Below are 14,907 nucleotides of genomic sequence, written 5' to 3'. Positions count from 1 at the left end.
TTTAAAAAGTGGAATTTACTGCAGTTGCATCCTCAGAAAAACCTTTTAGAGTCTAAAAACTTGGCATAAACTGAGGAAGATTTCCCACCACTGGGATAATCATGTTTATACAGCATTATCTGCTTCATTCTAACTGTATCATAGAAGTTATTTAATGTGTGATAACAGCAGCTATGAAGATTAACGAGGTCACTTAGCGAATTAATTATTCAGGAAAATGTTTTAAAAAGGAGTTATAAAGCGACTGGTGGTAATTCACTAATTAAATCTCTATAATTGGAAAGATGTTGGTGGATTATTTATAAAGAATTTAACACATCCTCGTTTTCAGAGTGTCTGGCTCTGTGGCCAGTCAGTGGCTGGGCTTAGACATGTGGGCAGGGTAAATGTATGTTTGACAGTTATAGAGAGGAATTTGTAGGAGGTCAACCTGCAGCCGGTGGTTCCTGACAGGCTTTTAAATCCTTGTGTAAACACACTACAGCTCCCCAAACTGCAGGGTAACATTAACCCTCATCAATCAAACTTCACCACACACTCTCAACACATCGCAGTGCTTCATGCTACAATCTTAGCACATAGACATTTGCTCTTCAATCATAAAGAAACCTAAAGGTTAATGCTGTTATAAATCATTCTTCTGCACATTTTCCTTCACAATTAGTGTTGAAAAAAGCCTGAAGATGTATAGTAACTGTACTATAGTGGAAAAGCCTGAACTGTTTGATGAACTGGTTTTATTATTTTCTCATGCTTTTTATCCGTTTAATAGTCGTCTTAATTTGCCGATCTTAATTTTGTTGTTACTTTTTGGATGTTGTTAATTCTGTCAACCTTCAAAATTACAAAATGAACTGTTTTCATTTTTCACTGGTTGATTAGCTTCAGGAACCAAATGTACTTGTTTATGGCTCAGTCACAACAGAGTAAAACTAGGATGTCAGCCTCTTTGAGAAAAAATATTTTTTTGCTTTGTGATCAATTGCAAGTAGTTCGGGTGAACAAGATGTGTTAATTGCCGAACATGTTGCAATCAATCTGAATCAGTCTGCAGTAATCAAGGCTTTTTGTCTGTGGCGTGTCTCGTTGTAGTAGGTGACGGGACTCAGCTGTTTATATTCTGGTTGTATTCTGGTTATATTCCTATATAAAAGAAGACAGCTGAGCACATAGTGAGTGGTATTTTCAGTTAAATTGCAGTTCTGCAGCAACTTTGTATTTGCAACTTTGATTTATCAAAGTTAAACACTGTATTATCATCAACGGTTTAGTCGCCATTAGTATGGCGTTATTTTTGTGCCACTATTGACCCTGTGCACGATAAAATGCTAACTTCCTGGTTTGAGACTGGATGTGGGGTTGTACATTTCCGGTATAGCTTTACTTTGCGGTCAATCGCTACTGCGAAGATATACTCCAAGATCATGTCCAAAACTCGAAAACGGAAAGATCGCGTTAAGTTACAAAGAGGAGAAGGTGGGAACACTCACCGCTGTTGTGTCATAAAAAATCTAATGATCAATTTTGACGTTTAAAGAGTTTAGATCGATCAGTTGTTTACATCACTCAACACAAGCAGAACTGCATCACTGCAGCAGAAGACACATCGTCCACATTCAGAAGCACATCTCTGTGTAGTGACAGTTATTATGATTTAAACAGGCAAATGTTCAGCATTCAAACTACAGGTGAACAATAGTCAAACCAGATGTTCCCCGTTATGTCGATATCAGCTAGTCAAGTACACACCTACACAGCATGTTAACAAACCGTGAAAAAAAAGCCACACAAAAAATGAATGATTGCTGGTAATGGTTTCTATACATTAGTATGTACGAAGGGTATGTTGTGACTTACCTTCAAAATTACAGCGGTCCCTCGCTATAACGCGGTTCACCTTTCACCTCGCTATTTCACAGATTTTTTAGTGCAAGTTTGCATGCTTTTTTTTTTTTACGTCACATTGTGTCCTGCGTCCTGATCGCTGCAGACGATCTCCTCCGTGCTGTCTCTCCTGTACAGTACAGAATCGCTGCATCGATCGCTAGCAGTGTGACTGAAGTGCAGTACTGTATGTCCACGATGTCCACGAAACATTTTGCACCGTCAAAAAATAAAATTGGTTACTTGATTTCACCTATCCCTGGTTATTTTTAGAACATAACACCCGCGATAAACGAGGGACCGCTGTTTACAGATACTGAGAAATATAACATTTGAATCCCTTTTCTCTTTTGCTCTGAGGTGCAGGGGAAAAATATCGACAAATCGATGAACATCATTTACAGATATATTGGGTAAATGCCCACGACATCTATAGAAATGTAAATCGCCGCTTGATTCATTCATTTGCTTAACTTGTTTTGGACCGTAAACAGGGCGCAAATAGGACACCGGAAACAAAGCTCCCCACAGGAGTTTCCGCACCAGTTCTGTTCTCCAATCAGCTCAAAATGACGAAATGCAATATCCCAGAATGCATTTCGTCCAAAACTCAAACGAGGCAGTGGCGGAGGAACACAGAGTGGCGGAGTTTGAAATATTACTCTTTCTGGGTCACAAAATAAACTTTTAAGATATTTTCATGCGAGAATGGTGCTGTGTAAACTTCTAATATCTGCTTGATTCATCAAGACATCACATATTTGCATAAGAGCTCTAACGTTTTCAGAGACGCCTGTTACCCACCAGCTGACCACATAGCTGGACTGGCTGTTGGGCATACCGGACATTTGCCCGGTGGGCTGATGGTGATTTTTCATTTTTATGTTTGTTTGTTTTTGTAACAGTATAAACAATGAAAGGTGGTGGATTAGCCAATTGGTCATGATCAACTCTGGGCTGGACCAATTAAAATACATCCGTATTGAGAGGAAAAGGAACGCGATTAATCCTGTAGTTCAGCTAGAATGAAAAAAAGACAAAGCTGGAGTTATTCTGTCTTTACGCTGCACAGCTGCCTCTTCTCCCCTCATTCTCTCCCCTCCCCCTCTCTCCTGTTGCTACTTCAATCATGAAACCGATCAATGATCAGCTGATCGTCTCTCTTGTTTGTTTATCAACCACTTTGCGCCAGAAACAGGAAACCAGCAGATGTTGCACTAAACAACAACAGCAGCACGTTCAAGCTTGATAAGCTGTTGTTATAATTTATTTAAATTTTTTTTTTTAATTTTTCCAAACTCGTAGTATAGGGACGTGTTGGGTGGCCGAAAGCGTAATATACTGACGATTTGTCATCGTAGCATTGTTGCATGTTAAGATGGTGACTGACTGTGAGTGGTCACAGACCTGATCCCTGTCTTTGAAGCAACAAAACTTTTAAATGCAACAAGAGTCCTGCTTCGCTGCATTCAGTCTTAATAATGTTATTGTTGCAGTCTCCAACCACAGTTGACCTTATTGAGACTGTTGCTTTAGGTTTAGACCTGAGAAATACTTCATTAGCTTTCATGGTATGAAACAGCTGCAACAAACAGGACAAAACACAAACTACAGGAGAGAGTAAAGAAAAGTTAATGAATAGCAAGAGAATAGAGGAGAGGTGCTCAGTGCATCATGAAAAGTCCCACAGCAGTGTCGACCTATAGCAGCAAAGGTTTAAAGTCACCTGAGCCACACCTAACTGTAAGCTGTAAAGATTTAGGCCAAAAGTACTGCACTAGGTTTTGACAAAAAAAGTACAGGGTTAGGAAAAAGTAGGCTTTGATTATATGGATGGATATATGGATTATAACAATCTGCAAGAAGGTTGTCAGTCCCGTACGAGTTAACAGGAGTGCCCACTGGTAATTTGTATGAGAGTGATAACCACTGATAACAGCCATTCAGTCTGGTGATGTTTCAAGTGTGTAGAAGAACCCAGCTTAATGACAGACCTACTTTCCAGGTACTTATTATTCTCAAAAAGGAGGCCGTTACCATGATTCCACAGAAAGGAATTAGTTTAGGGACTATCAAAGACCGATGTGCATGGCCTGAAAATACTCATGTACATTTACACTTTGCAAATTTTAGGACATGCTGACAGCACCTAAAGGTTAATAAAACAAGTGTTTGAATGTTGATTTATTAATGTCAGGACTGGCTTTAGCACATAATAAACTCAGAAACTTTACTGCCAAATAGTAACAGGAACAAAAAATAGAAACAAAACAAACATATCATCATGCATGCACTTGCTTGCCTCTTTATAGCCTGTTGTTCATCACTCTAACAGACTTGAGCTTTTACTAAAAGCCCTTGTAATTGTTCTTCTCACCAGCAGATCATAAATAACCAATAAATCACAGCCAGAGTCTTTATAAACCAATCAGCTCTGCATGTGTGTGTAGTACAGCACTTGGCTCTGAGGACCCCAAACCATATAAAATCTCTTATCTTATCTATGTTTTCTTTCCAGATTGGCTGGCAGTCACACAGGTTGCAAACACACTCGTAAACCATAAATACACACTCAGCCATTGTTCCATGTTTCCCTTGGAGCAGATGATGTATGTTATCAGACTCCAAAACCATGACATGGGCCAAAAGCCATTAGTGCTGCATGAAATAAGGGGGTGTCCCTCCTAGTCCACACAGCCAAGATACCCGCTGAGGATTGTCAGGAAAAATTATGCGTAGTATTAGTTATGACAGATGGGTTTAAATTGTAGGTTTCAACACAATCTACACAATCTGCTGGTGATTGTGGAGTTCGTATGAGGACTGTTTGGTCCACTCATCCCTGTAGGATGCTTCTTTAATGGTGTCTTGTGCAACAGATGCTATTCACTCATTAAACTCCAGTAATGCCCAGTTTCAAACATTCACACACGCTAGTAACATATTGTTACAGTCCATTTCTAGTCTGATCAAACTTTCTCCCTCTTCACTCAATCGTTGTTCATTTATCTCCATTTCTGTGTCAGTACAATTTTCTGTTGGTTCCCAGGCTGGTGCAGCAGGTGGAAGTAAATGCATCATTCAAGTTTAAGGATTTACTGCAAAAGTTAAAAAGCCACTTAAATGGTGGAGGTTGAGTTATGGAGTGGGTAGATCAGGCTGGTGAGTTTTCTTTGCAGAGATGAATCTCAGGAAGTATTTGATGATGCTGTTGACAGAGCGCTCGTCCATAGAGATCCAACAGCAGGAGGTCCTGCCACTGTCACATCTCAGACACACACACACATGCTACAAATTGAAGTCAGCTAATTGTACCTTAACTACACAGGAAGAAGAAAGCACAACTGATGTCTTTCTTCTTCCTTTTTATCTGCCCATGTGGACTACTAGTCGTGGTCTAAACTTAGCACTTACTTTCATAGCCTGGCCCTGTGATATAGTGTAAAGTGTTTTGTGGATCATCTTTTGTGAGTTGTGCTGCTGCGATAACAGTAATCATGATTTAACAATGACTAATGACGAGTTTAGAAAACTGGGTCAAGTAGTAGGTCAACTTTTTCATTTTCTAAAAAGTATTGTCACAAAAACAGAAGGTCGAAACGATGCTTTGCTATGTTTGTATGCAGTTGTTGTTATTATCCATAAAGCGGGTTCTTTAGCTCAGTTTGTGTGTGGACACACGTAATCAAAGTGAGACTGCACTCAGCTGCCACTCGTACCACACTTTTAAAAATAACAGCTGATGAAACAAGCTGTGGTTTTGTGTTTTTGTGCAATGGGCAGTGAGTTAAAATGAGTCACATCCTGTTTTCTTTCTATAGTCTAACTTTAAACTAGATTATGTAATTCTGTAAAAACCATATAGACACTGAGGAAGAACTACATATTTCATATCCTTTTTTAGATAATCATGACGTTAGCAGTTTCCTCTTTTTTCTGGAAACAAAGTGGCACTATAAAGTTCTAGACGACATCGCGGAGACGCTTGAACAAGCGCACTGTTTGGACTCAAAGAGACGACCAAAATAATGAAGCTCCTGCTGCTCATCCTCACGCTGATGACAGGTAAGACTACTGATTACTAATATTACACATTCATTATTATAACTAATTTCATGTATATGATGACCAGAAATTGTTGCCATTTACAGTCATGATAAAAACAAAGTAAGCTTTAAATTTTAGATTCTGTAAATCCTAAGGGTTAACATGTCACAACATAATGAAAGGTCTTAATATTAGGTATAAACAGCCTTAGATGAACAACGACACATGATTTATTGCATGACGTCATTTCAGAGAAGACATCAGCAGTGATCTTAGAGAAGCAACTGCTGCTGCCCATCAATTTGTGAAGGGTTTGTAAGACTATTTCAAGTCATACAATTTGAAGTCCATCATTCAAAATTTAGAGTGATTATTCATGAGTGGAAAACACCCAAGAGAGCTGCCAATCTTCCCAGAGGTGAATGTCCCAACACCTTTATACCAAGGTCATCTGCAAAAACTGCTGGACATTAATTTAAATGTTTTCTTCTTCATTTGTTGATTCATTTTTCAAACATTTCTCTGACTTGGAGGTTTAGAAGTCTTATAATCAGAAAAATGAGCAAATTGGAAAAAAGTTGAACTGTGCTGTGAGAGTAGTGGTGCCACTCTTAACGACCTTGAGCATCTACATGAAATGAAAGCCTTCCTGATAGACCGAAAATACGAAAAGATCAGACTAATGATTTAATCAGGTTCTTCCATCAGGGGCAGAGGTTTGGTCTCTAATATGTACAGGGGGGGTGGGGGACTCCGGGCCTCAAGGGCTGCCGTCCTGTAGCTTTTACATATTACCTTGGTTTAACACACCTGAATCAAATGATTGGTTCATCACCAGACCTCTGGAGAACTTCAAGACATGTTAAGGAGGTATTTTTTTGCCATTTAAATCAGCTATGTTGGAATGAAGGACACAGCTAAAACCTGCAGGACACCGGCCCTTAAGGCCTGGAGTTCGCCCACCTCTGGTGTAGAGACCGTCCCAGCTTCTATTGTTTTGAGAGAAGAGGTTTTGACCAATTTTCAAAAAGCAATAAATCACAAACCTGTTGAAAAAGTTCAACATGCAGTTTACTCATAGTGACGACTGTGTAACAACATCATCTCTCTCAAATCAGAAATAATAAAAATATTCAAAACAACTTTTTGTCTTTGATCTGCAGGTTGTGCTGTCGATGGTGATGATGAAGATGGTGTTGATGATAAAGATGAAGTGGAGGCATGCAAACAAGGATGGGTTCAATTCATCTGCAAATATCCTGGAGCAAAAAAAAAATATGACCACGTCAATGTAGTTTTTCCCAATGGAACAAGCTTACGAAGCTCTCTGAAGGATGTTTGGGAAGATAAAGGCAGATTTTCTCTGTACCATGATACAAAACATAAAACTCTCATGGTGGGCATCAGAGATCTTAAACAAGCAGACTTTGGGAAGTACAGATGTGAATTTGATCAAAGCTCAAACAGATTTCCTGTCATAAAGAAATTGGATTGTGGTAAGAAATGTGATTGTTATTGTTGTTGTTGATGTTATTAGTACAACACAAGAAATGAATAACTAAAAACAGATTTCCTCACCTGTATTTTGGTATTATATAGTTTGTTTCTATCACACAACATAAATCATAGTTTGGAAATGTAAAGATTTATTACAGATTACAGGTTAAACGCATGTTTACATTACTTTGTTTGTTTTTTAATCTCAGAAGTTACTTTACATCTCAGACTTTTGAAAGGAAATTTCACAGTTTGCTCGTGTCTTCATCTGTTTCACACCTTTGTCAGCACACGAGGAAGTTAAAAATGTTAAAGTAGTGTGCGACAAAGTACAAGTTACATGTTGTGATATAATGAAGAACATTCAAATACTTTATTGTCCTTGTTTGGGGGGTTTGTCTTTATTTTTATACAGAAAAGTGCCAGCAGCCATTTACTCAAACTGTGACCAGAGCAGCTAACATCAAGTGTGATTATCCAGATGATGATTTCAAGTCCGGGGTCCAGTTTTTCTGCAGAGGGGAGAATTTCACCTGTAAGGATATTGTGTCAACAAAAGGTCAGAGGTTAAACGGGAAATTCAGACTCACAAACACCAACAGTGGCTTCAACGTGTCCATCAGGGATGTTTCCTCACAGGACGCTGGTGTCTACTGGTGTGGAGTGGAATCAAAGGATGGAAGCTACAGAGTTTCAGTCAGACAAATAAAACTGAAGGTTGAAGGTGAGAAAAATAATCTAGTATGTGTGTTTCTATTTATGTGCTCCACATGTTTTCATGTCTTGCTCAGGTATTAAAATGCACATCAGTCATAGTAGAAACTCCTACAGTACGAGATAGAGGGTTTTTTTTGTTTTGTTTTTTTTGCATAATCTGGTCAAAGGGTTTGACTAGTTTCTAATTATTTGCAGGGAATGATTTAGTCTGTTATTTACATTTTTAACATTTATTTGTTTCATTTCTTTGCCCTCTCTTGTTGATAGCACATCTCTTTTTACACACACACACACGCACGCACACACACACACACACACACACACAGTGTGTGCAATGAGTGCATTGGTTCTCTTTTGTTGATGTTCTTGACAATCTAACAGTTTTGTGTACAAATGTTGAAGAAAGAGGAACATATAGCATATTTGATAGAAGAATAAAAATTAAATGTTATTTAGAATCTTTAAACAAAGAGTGAAACAGGACATTTCAGACACACAACCTTTGTTTTCGGACTATTCTTTGCTATTGAAAGCTCATTATAAATGGCCAAATGTGAACAAATAATCCATGTGAGACAAAAATTCTTGCTTCAAAATCCTCTACTTTTTTCTAATGTTTGATCTATAAGTAATGAGAGTAACTCAGAGATGATATCCCTATTATGGTCATCTAATACATTTAAAATAAATACAGGCAGTAAAAAACTGGTACAATCATTTCATTGTATTTTATATATTATGTCTCATGAAAAAAGAAACTAAACTTGGCAGCGATGTTTCCAAATAATGAACTTTTTTTATATTCACTAAATATTGTTAATTTATCTGTAATAATGGCAGCTTGTTAATTTACTATTGTTTCAATGCACAACTTTCATACTTTTGTGTACCCAGACCCCTCCACTACATCCTCCACTACATCCTCCACTACATCCTCCACTACATCACTGAATCCTTCATCTCCAGCCACCAGTTCTACAACCCAGACACCTCCTGTGACTGGTCCCTGTGAGAAAGTGCTCTTATTGATAGATTAAAAGAGTCTGTCAGCATATTTATGTGAATTCTATTAAACTCACAGTTCTAGCAGACATGTCTGTGTTTACAGCTCCATTGTGGGGTTTCTTTCTGATTTTTGTCTTACAGCTGGTTCTCCTTTAACTGTGGTCATCACTGCGGCTGTCCTCGTTGCTCTCCTGCTACTTGTGGTTATTGCGGTTTTCACCTACAAATGTAGGTAAAATATAAATTTAAAATGCCCATTCTAACATAGTCATGTATAAAGTATCTAAAATATATTTACTTTTCAGTAGTCAGACACATTCAGCGGTTCATATATTAGTCAATTAAATTAAAATAATTCAAATTCAAAATTCAAATTTTATTTGTCACGTACACAGTCATACACAGTACGATATGTAGTGAAATGCTTGGACAACTGCTCGTGACCTAAAGAAAACAAAAAAGGAAAAGGCTATGAATAAGATAGGAAATAAATATGAAAAATTAAAAAGGGTAAATTTAACTAGGAAGGAATAAAATATAAATTAAGGTTAAAAATGAAATAACTGTACAACACAAATTAGAATGAAGGGTAAATTTAACTGGGAGAATAAGATAAAAATATGTAAATTAAAGTTGAAAATAAAATAACTGTACAACAAAATACACAATATGGAACTATATAAGAATGTATGAAGAAATATAAATAAATATATACACAATAACAGCAGCATATACACAATAACAGCAGCGTGATTTAAGTAATGAAGTGAAAACAAGTCTGTCAGTTTGGACAGTTTTTTGTTAGTTAAAGAAAAATGTTTTTCACCTTCTTATTTTTCTCTGTCAGGTTTTTCATGGTCAAAACACAGAAAGAATGGAGAGGCACAGAACAAAGAAGTATGTATACATGTCTGTGTGTGTGTGCGCGCGCGCATATATATATATATATATATATATATATATATATATATATATATATATATATATATATATATATCTCTTAGGGGTGCAACGATACACAAAATTCACGGTTCGGTTCGGTTCGATACTTTGGTGTCACGGTTCGATATTTTTTCGATACAAAAAAGGTTCATGCCTTTTTAATTTGTCATTTATTAAAATTAGAAATATATATTTTAATATAATATATTTTAGTACAGTTTTTAAATTTAATGTTGCTAAAACAACAAAATAATAATGATAAAAAAAAAATCTATCTGATCGAGAAATCACTCATCTTTGGAAAAGAGAGTTTATTACAGAGAAATGTCTCTTTCCAAAATAAAATCTATACTATACACTTCTTCTGGGCTATATTCTCAGCAGCGTATTAAACAAAGTTTAGTTTGTAGCATGCGTGCTTGTTGTTTTTTTCTGCTTCCACTTGTCTTTGCACTAGAATGATGTCGGTGTAAATGTGCAGTCATATTCGTTGTGTTCCCACTAGTGCTGTCAGCTTTAATCTCGTTGAAATGACGTTAACGCCATAACGCGGCAAATCTCCGTTAACAAGTTACCGCGGATCGCACCGTGCGTGGGGCTGGACGGCATCAACACGCTAACGAGCAAACGGCGCTAATGCAGTAGTTCCCACCCATGTAATTGAGCATTGCGTGGCACATCCAACATACTGTTTTACTTTTGTCCATGACACGCTTACCATCAGGGTCATACTTCACATGAAAACCAAGATAGTTCCAAAGGCCAGATCTGAATGAGGGTGGGGGAGGTTCAATTTCGGGTAGCGTTGAGGCAGTTGCCATGTTGCAACGAGCTTAGCTTCTGTCTCTAGCTTGTGCTGCGCTCAGTGGATCTGCACTCGACAGTGCAGCCTAGGCGGAGTAGTCGAACGCAGATCCACTGAGCGCTCAACACAGACAGCATCGTCAGAATAAAAGTTGATAAAATAAATAAATAATTTTGTATTGTTCGATACATATGCGTACCGAACCGAAAGCACTGTATCGATATATCGATACGAGTATTGTTGCACCCCTAATATATACATATATATATATATATATATATATATATATACACACATATATATATATATATATATATATATATATATATATATATATATATATTACATTATTATTACATATATTGTTTTCCCGTGTAAAAACTGTTTTTCAGTAAAATTTCATAACCAGTCTAAATCAGGTTTACACATACGGCATTTAACAGGACAGTGTGTGCACTTTAGTGAAAACCTGTTTGCAAGAAACTCAAATATAAAATCAAGTTTACATACATGTTGTTGTCTCTGGCTGCTGCTGGTTATGTTTACAGTGATGCCGGTTTCAACTGCAGTGCTCCTACAAGCCCCTGAGCTGGATTTGCACCTGGGCAGTAATTAGCAGGTTTTAGTGATAGAGAGCAATTCCATTTTTTAAGGTCTTTAGTACATGTAATGCTTACTATTAAGATTGGATATAAACCTTTTTTGTGTTTGTCATTTTTTAGGATAATATCTATGAGGCAATACACGAGTCTTCCCAGAAGTCCGTCACAAGACCTGCAATGAAAACAGTTTATGCCACTACCAACTTCCCCACAAACCCATCTTTCTTCATGCATGAATCCAAAGTCAACGTTAAAAACATCTCTGGTGAGGCTGACTCTGATACAGATTTTAGTCAGTGGAAACCAGGCCAGCATGATACGAAGTCTACAGCAAATCATCCATCCAGAGTTTCAATTGACAATTTCTACTCCCTGTTGTTGCAATGCCACTGCGGCACTGAGAAGGGTTAAGTCCTGACTGCTCCTCTATTTACTGCTTGCTTTCTAGCTATTAAAATTTGATGATCTGGGAAATTTCAAACCTTTTCTTGATGCATCCAAAATCTATAAGAACTTTTCAGCTGTACAGATCTAGGGCAGTGATCTGGGTGGGAATGAATGTGATTATTTTGCCAGATCCTATGTTATTTACGTTTATATTTTTTTCCTTTATTTCACTTTTGTAATCCTTCTCTTCTCTATTTGTTTATATGTATGAAGGAAATATTCTTAATAAAAAAGCCATTGTTTAAAATGATGATCTGAAAAATGTAAGATGTGAAAAATATGCAAAAAAAACATTAAAAGAATAGAAAAAAAATCTGAAAGATGGCAGAATACTTTTTCACAGCACTATATTAAAAAATGCAAGCCTATTATAGGCCAGAAAAGGGAAGACATGGTGTTGTTTGCCACCCACAGTTACCTGGACAGGCAAGGACAGAGCAGGCATCTGCCCCCCACTGTTGATCCAAACCAGCAAATCTACTTAAAGATATTAGGCTACGTTCACACTGCAGGTCTTAATGCTCAATTCAGATTTTTTGATCAAATTCGATTTTTTTGTCTGCTCGTTCACACTACAAATAAAATGCGACAGCAAACGTGCTCTAGTGTGAACGCTCAAAGCGGCCGCATGCGCAAAAGAAGACGTCACATACAACGCGCTCTGTTTAGACCCAGAGCAAACAGTATTGTTTGACTGATGGCCTTAATATAAAGACTTCGGACTTTAGGTTTCCCAATTTTTACTTTAAGTTATTTTGTTATTTACATAATAATGTAAATAACCTAATAATGATCCTTATTCCTGTTTTAGAGGAGCGGTGCTTCAAAGGATAGCTGCAGATTTCTGTCAGAATCTGCAGATTATACAGTACAAAGAAAATGTTCACGTTGTCTTCCCAACAGTTTCACTGACATCTACACTGGATGGCCAGGAAGCATCGCGGTGTCTTCTCCGGCGCTGATAATTAGTGTCTGTCTTGTGTCAGTGAAATAAAAGACGGATTTAATCCGACTTGACCATCAAACAGCAGTCGCTTTCTGAAACATCAGATATGTATCGGATTCAGCACCACGTACGAAAGTGACCCAGATCGGATTTGAAAATATTGGATTTGTGCCGTTCACACTGTCATACCATGATCGGATATGGGTCGCATTAGGGTAAAAAAAAATCAGATTTGATGCGCTTTCACCTGCAGTGTGAACGTAGCCTTAGTGTCATGGTTGGCTGTGTGGCAGGCAGGCAGGAAAAAAGGACCCAAAATGCAAGACTCTCAGAGACAGGACTTAAACTGAAAACACAGCTTTATTGCTGGAAAAACTTTCTCATAAAACAAAACTCAGAAAAGCAAAGCAAAAAACAAAAGAAGACAAGACTTAGAACAGAGGTGCCAGAAAAATGGACATGACAGACACACACCGTGTTAAGGGTACAACAACAGAGAACACAGGAAAACACAGGGTTTATATACACGGGGAGTAATCAGGGAATGGGCCACAGGAGGGAGACACAGCTGGGAGAAATTAGGCTAATGAGACAGGGGAGCAGTAAAACTGAACACACACTGACATGAGACATTCCAAAGTAGGTTGCCATTTTTTTTAATCCCCATCCTGACACAACCCCCATGGGATGTGTTTCCTCCCAGGATGAAACCATTCATGTTTTTAAGCAATTCTTCTTCATCGTCATATTAATGATTGTACCTTTTTATTTTGTTCTTTTCTTTCTCAGTTACAGTTTGTATTGTAGTTGATTTGGAAAATTTAAAAAAGCTTCTGATGATGCTATTAAAAAAGTTTTGCATTTGCATCTCGTGTGGTCTTCTCAGTTTATTACAAACTGTATGTGTTTAAAGACTAAAAACAATATTTAGTGCTTGCACCAATGCATCTGAATACATCAAGACTTAACATACAATACAACATATTTACAGAGGATGGTGCTGTCAGACTGAAATCAATAAACAACAATTTTAGTTTAATTGTTGTTTAAGATTTATAATTACAGTAGGACACCATGACCCTGCTTGTCCTGAAAAACACATTTTTGTAATAAAAACTCTCTCCACGTCTGCTGTCGTCCCTGGTTTTTAGTTCTTTGGAGCTTTGCATTCTTGCTTATTATTAGATGTTTTCTCTTTGTTTAGTTTGGGCTTTATTTTCTTATTTATTTATTTAAATTCATGTTTCATGTTTTCCAATGTCATTAATGGTTATTTGTTAAAACTTCTTCACATTCTGCGTTTGGCTTCTTACCCTGTCTCACTGTCTGAACGTGCCCACCTGTGTCTCCTTCCCCCAGCTGCTGTAAAACCTGTGACGCTTAATCAGACTGCATCAGCCTTATCAAATATGCCAATCCTGCACTTAATTTTATAAACAATGAACGTATAGTATAGTCATGATGGAATGGTGCAAGGACCCATACAGAAGTCTGCTGGTTTTGGCGTAGCACCTGCCAGAGCAGAGGAGTTGGACAGAACCTGGTGTGATGGCTCTGCGATGATTTTGCCTGCCTGTTTCCTGACTGGATTTGAATTGAGGGCAAGTCTGCATCAATAATTTCTTTCTATAGAGCTCACTGTCCTGTTTTATGGCTGATCCAAATTATGCAGTGATGGACGAGCAGACTGGATTATTGCAGTATATTTTACTAGGACACTGTGGATCCCAGAAACCTGAAGGTTTCCACAGCAGACAGTGCTGTTAAGTAACTTCATGGGGGACAACGGCTCCTCCTGTCATCTCTCTTCGAGTTCTGAGCATAATCATCTCTAACTGCACCACAAGGCCAGCTGTTCAACCCACGACTGTATGCAAACTCATTGCTAATGAGTCAGATAACTGTCATGTCACGGCTGCAAACTGAACTGCAGTCGTTTGTGTAGAGGGAGAAGAGCAGACGAGAGGCCACACCCCTGAAAGGGGAAGTGCTGATTAACACCAGCCACACCTGCT

At 37.9% G+C, this 14,907-nt stretch overlaps 1 protein-coding gene across 3 annotated transcripts; it reads left to right on the top strand.

Moving 5' to 3' along the window:
• The first annotated feature begins 5,840 nt into the window (after nt 1-5,840).
• LOC120720013 (CMRF35-like molecule 8) lies at nt 5,841-12,003 on the top strand. 3 transcript variants are annotated; one of them, XM_040009611.1, is made up of 7 exons: nt 5,841-5,949; nt 7,095-7,427; nt 7,844-8,152; nt 9,040-9,147; nt 9,292-9,378; nt 9,998-10,047; nt 11,620-12,003. In XM_040009611.1, exons 1-7 carry the CDS (start codon nt 5,913-5,915, stop codon nt 11,908-11,910), a joined length of 1,215 nt encoding a protein of 404 aa, XP_039865545.1. In that variant the 5' UTR covers nt 5,841-5,912; the 3' UTR covers nt 11,911-12,003. The 3 variants fall into 3 exon arrangements, with proteins under 3 accessions (XP_039865545.1, XP_039865534.1, XP_039865551.1); XM_040009600.1 differs by having other exon boundaries at nt 9,040-9,153; XM_040009617.1 differs by having other exon boundaries at nt 9,040-9,153; nt 11,446-11,737.
• The last annotated feature ends 2,904 nt before the right edge of the window (nt 12,004-14,907 follow it).

Source organism: Simochromis diagramma, unplaced genomic scaffold (genome assembly GCF_900408965.1).
Source record: "Simochromis diagramma unplaced genomic scaffold, fSimDia1.1 OVJJ01000320.1, whole genome shotgun sequence".
In the NCBI taxonomy this organism is placed as follows: Eukaryota; Metazoa; Chordata; class Actinopteri; order Cichliformes; family Cichlidae; genus Simochromis; species Simochromis diagramma.
Note: the sequence above shows the minus strand (reverse complement) of the source record. Positions and strands in the feature narration are given on the sequence as shown.

Bases quoted from the DNA above. Each gene is read 5' to 3' on its own strand.
- LOC120720013 (XM_040009600.1), top strand. From the start codon at position 5,913: ATGAAGCTCCTGCTGCTCATCCTCACGCTGATGACAG. The intron at 9,379-9,997 runs GTAGGTAAAATA...TTTCTCTGTCAG, and splicing joins TGCGGTTTTCACCTACAAAT to GTTTTTCATGGTCAAAACAC. The intron at 10,048-11,619 runs GTATGTATACAT...GTCATTTTTTAG, and splicing joins GAGAGGCACAGAACAAAGAA to GATAATATCTATGAGGCAAT.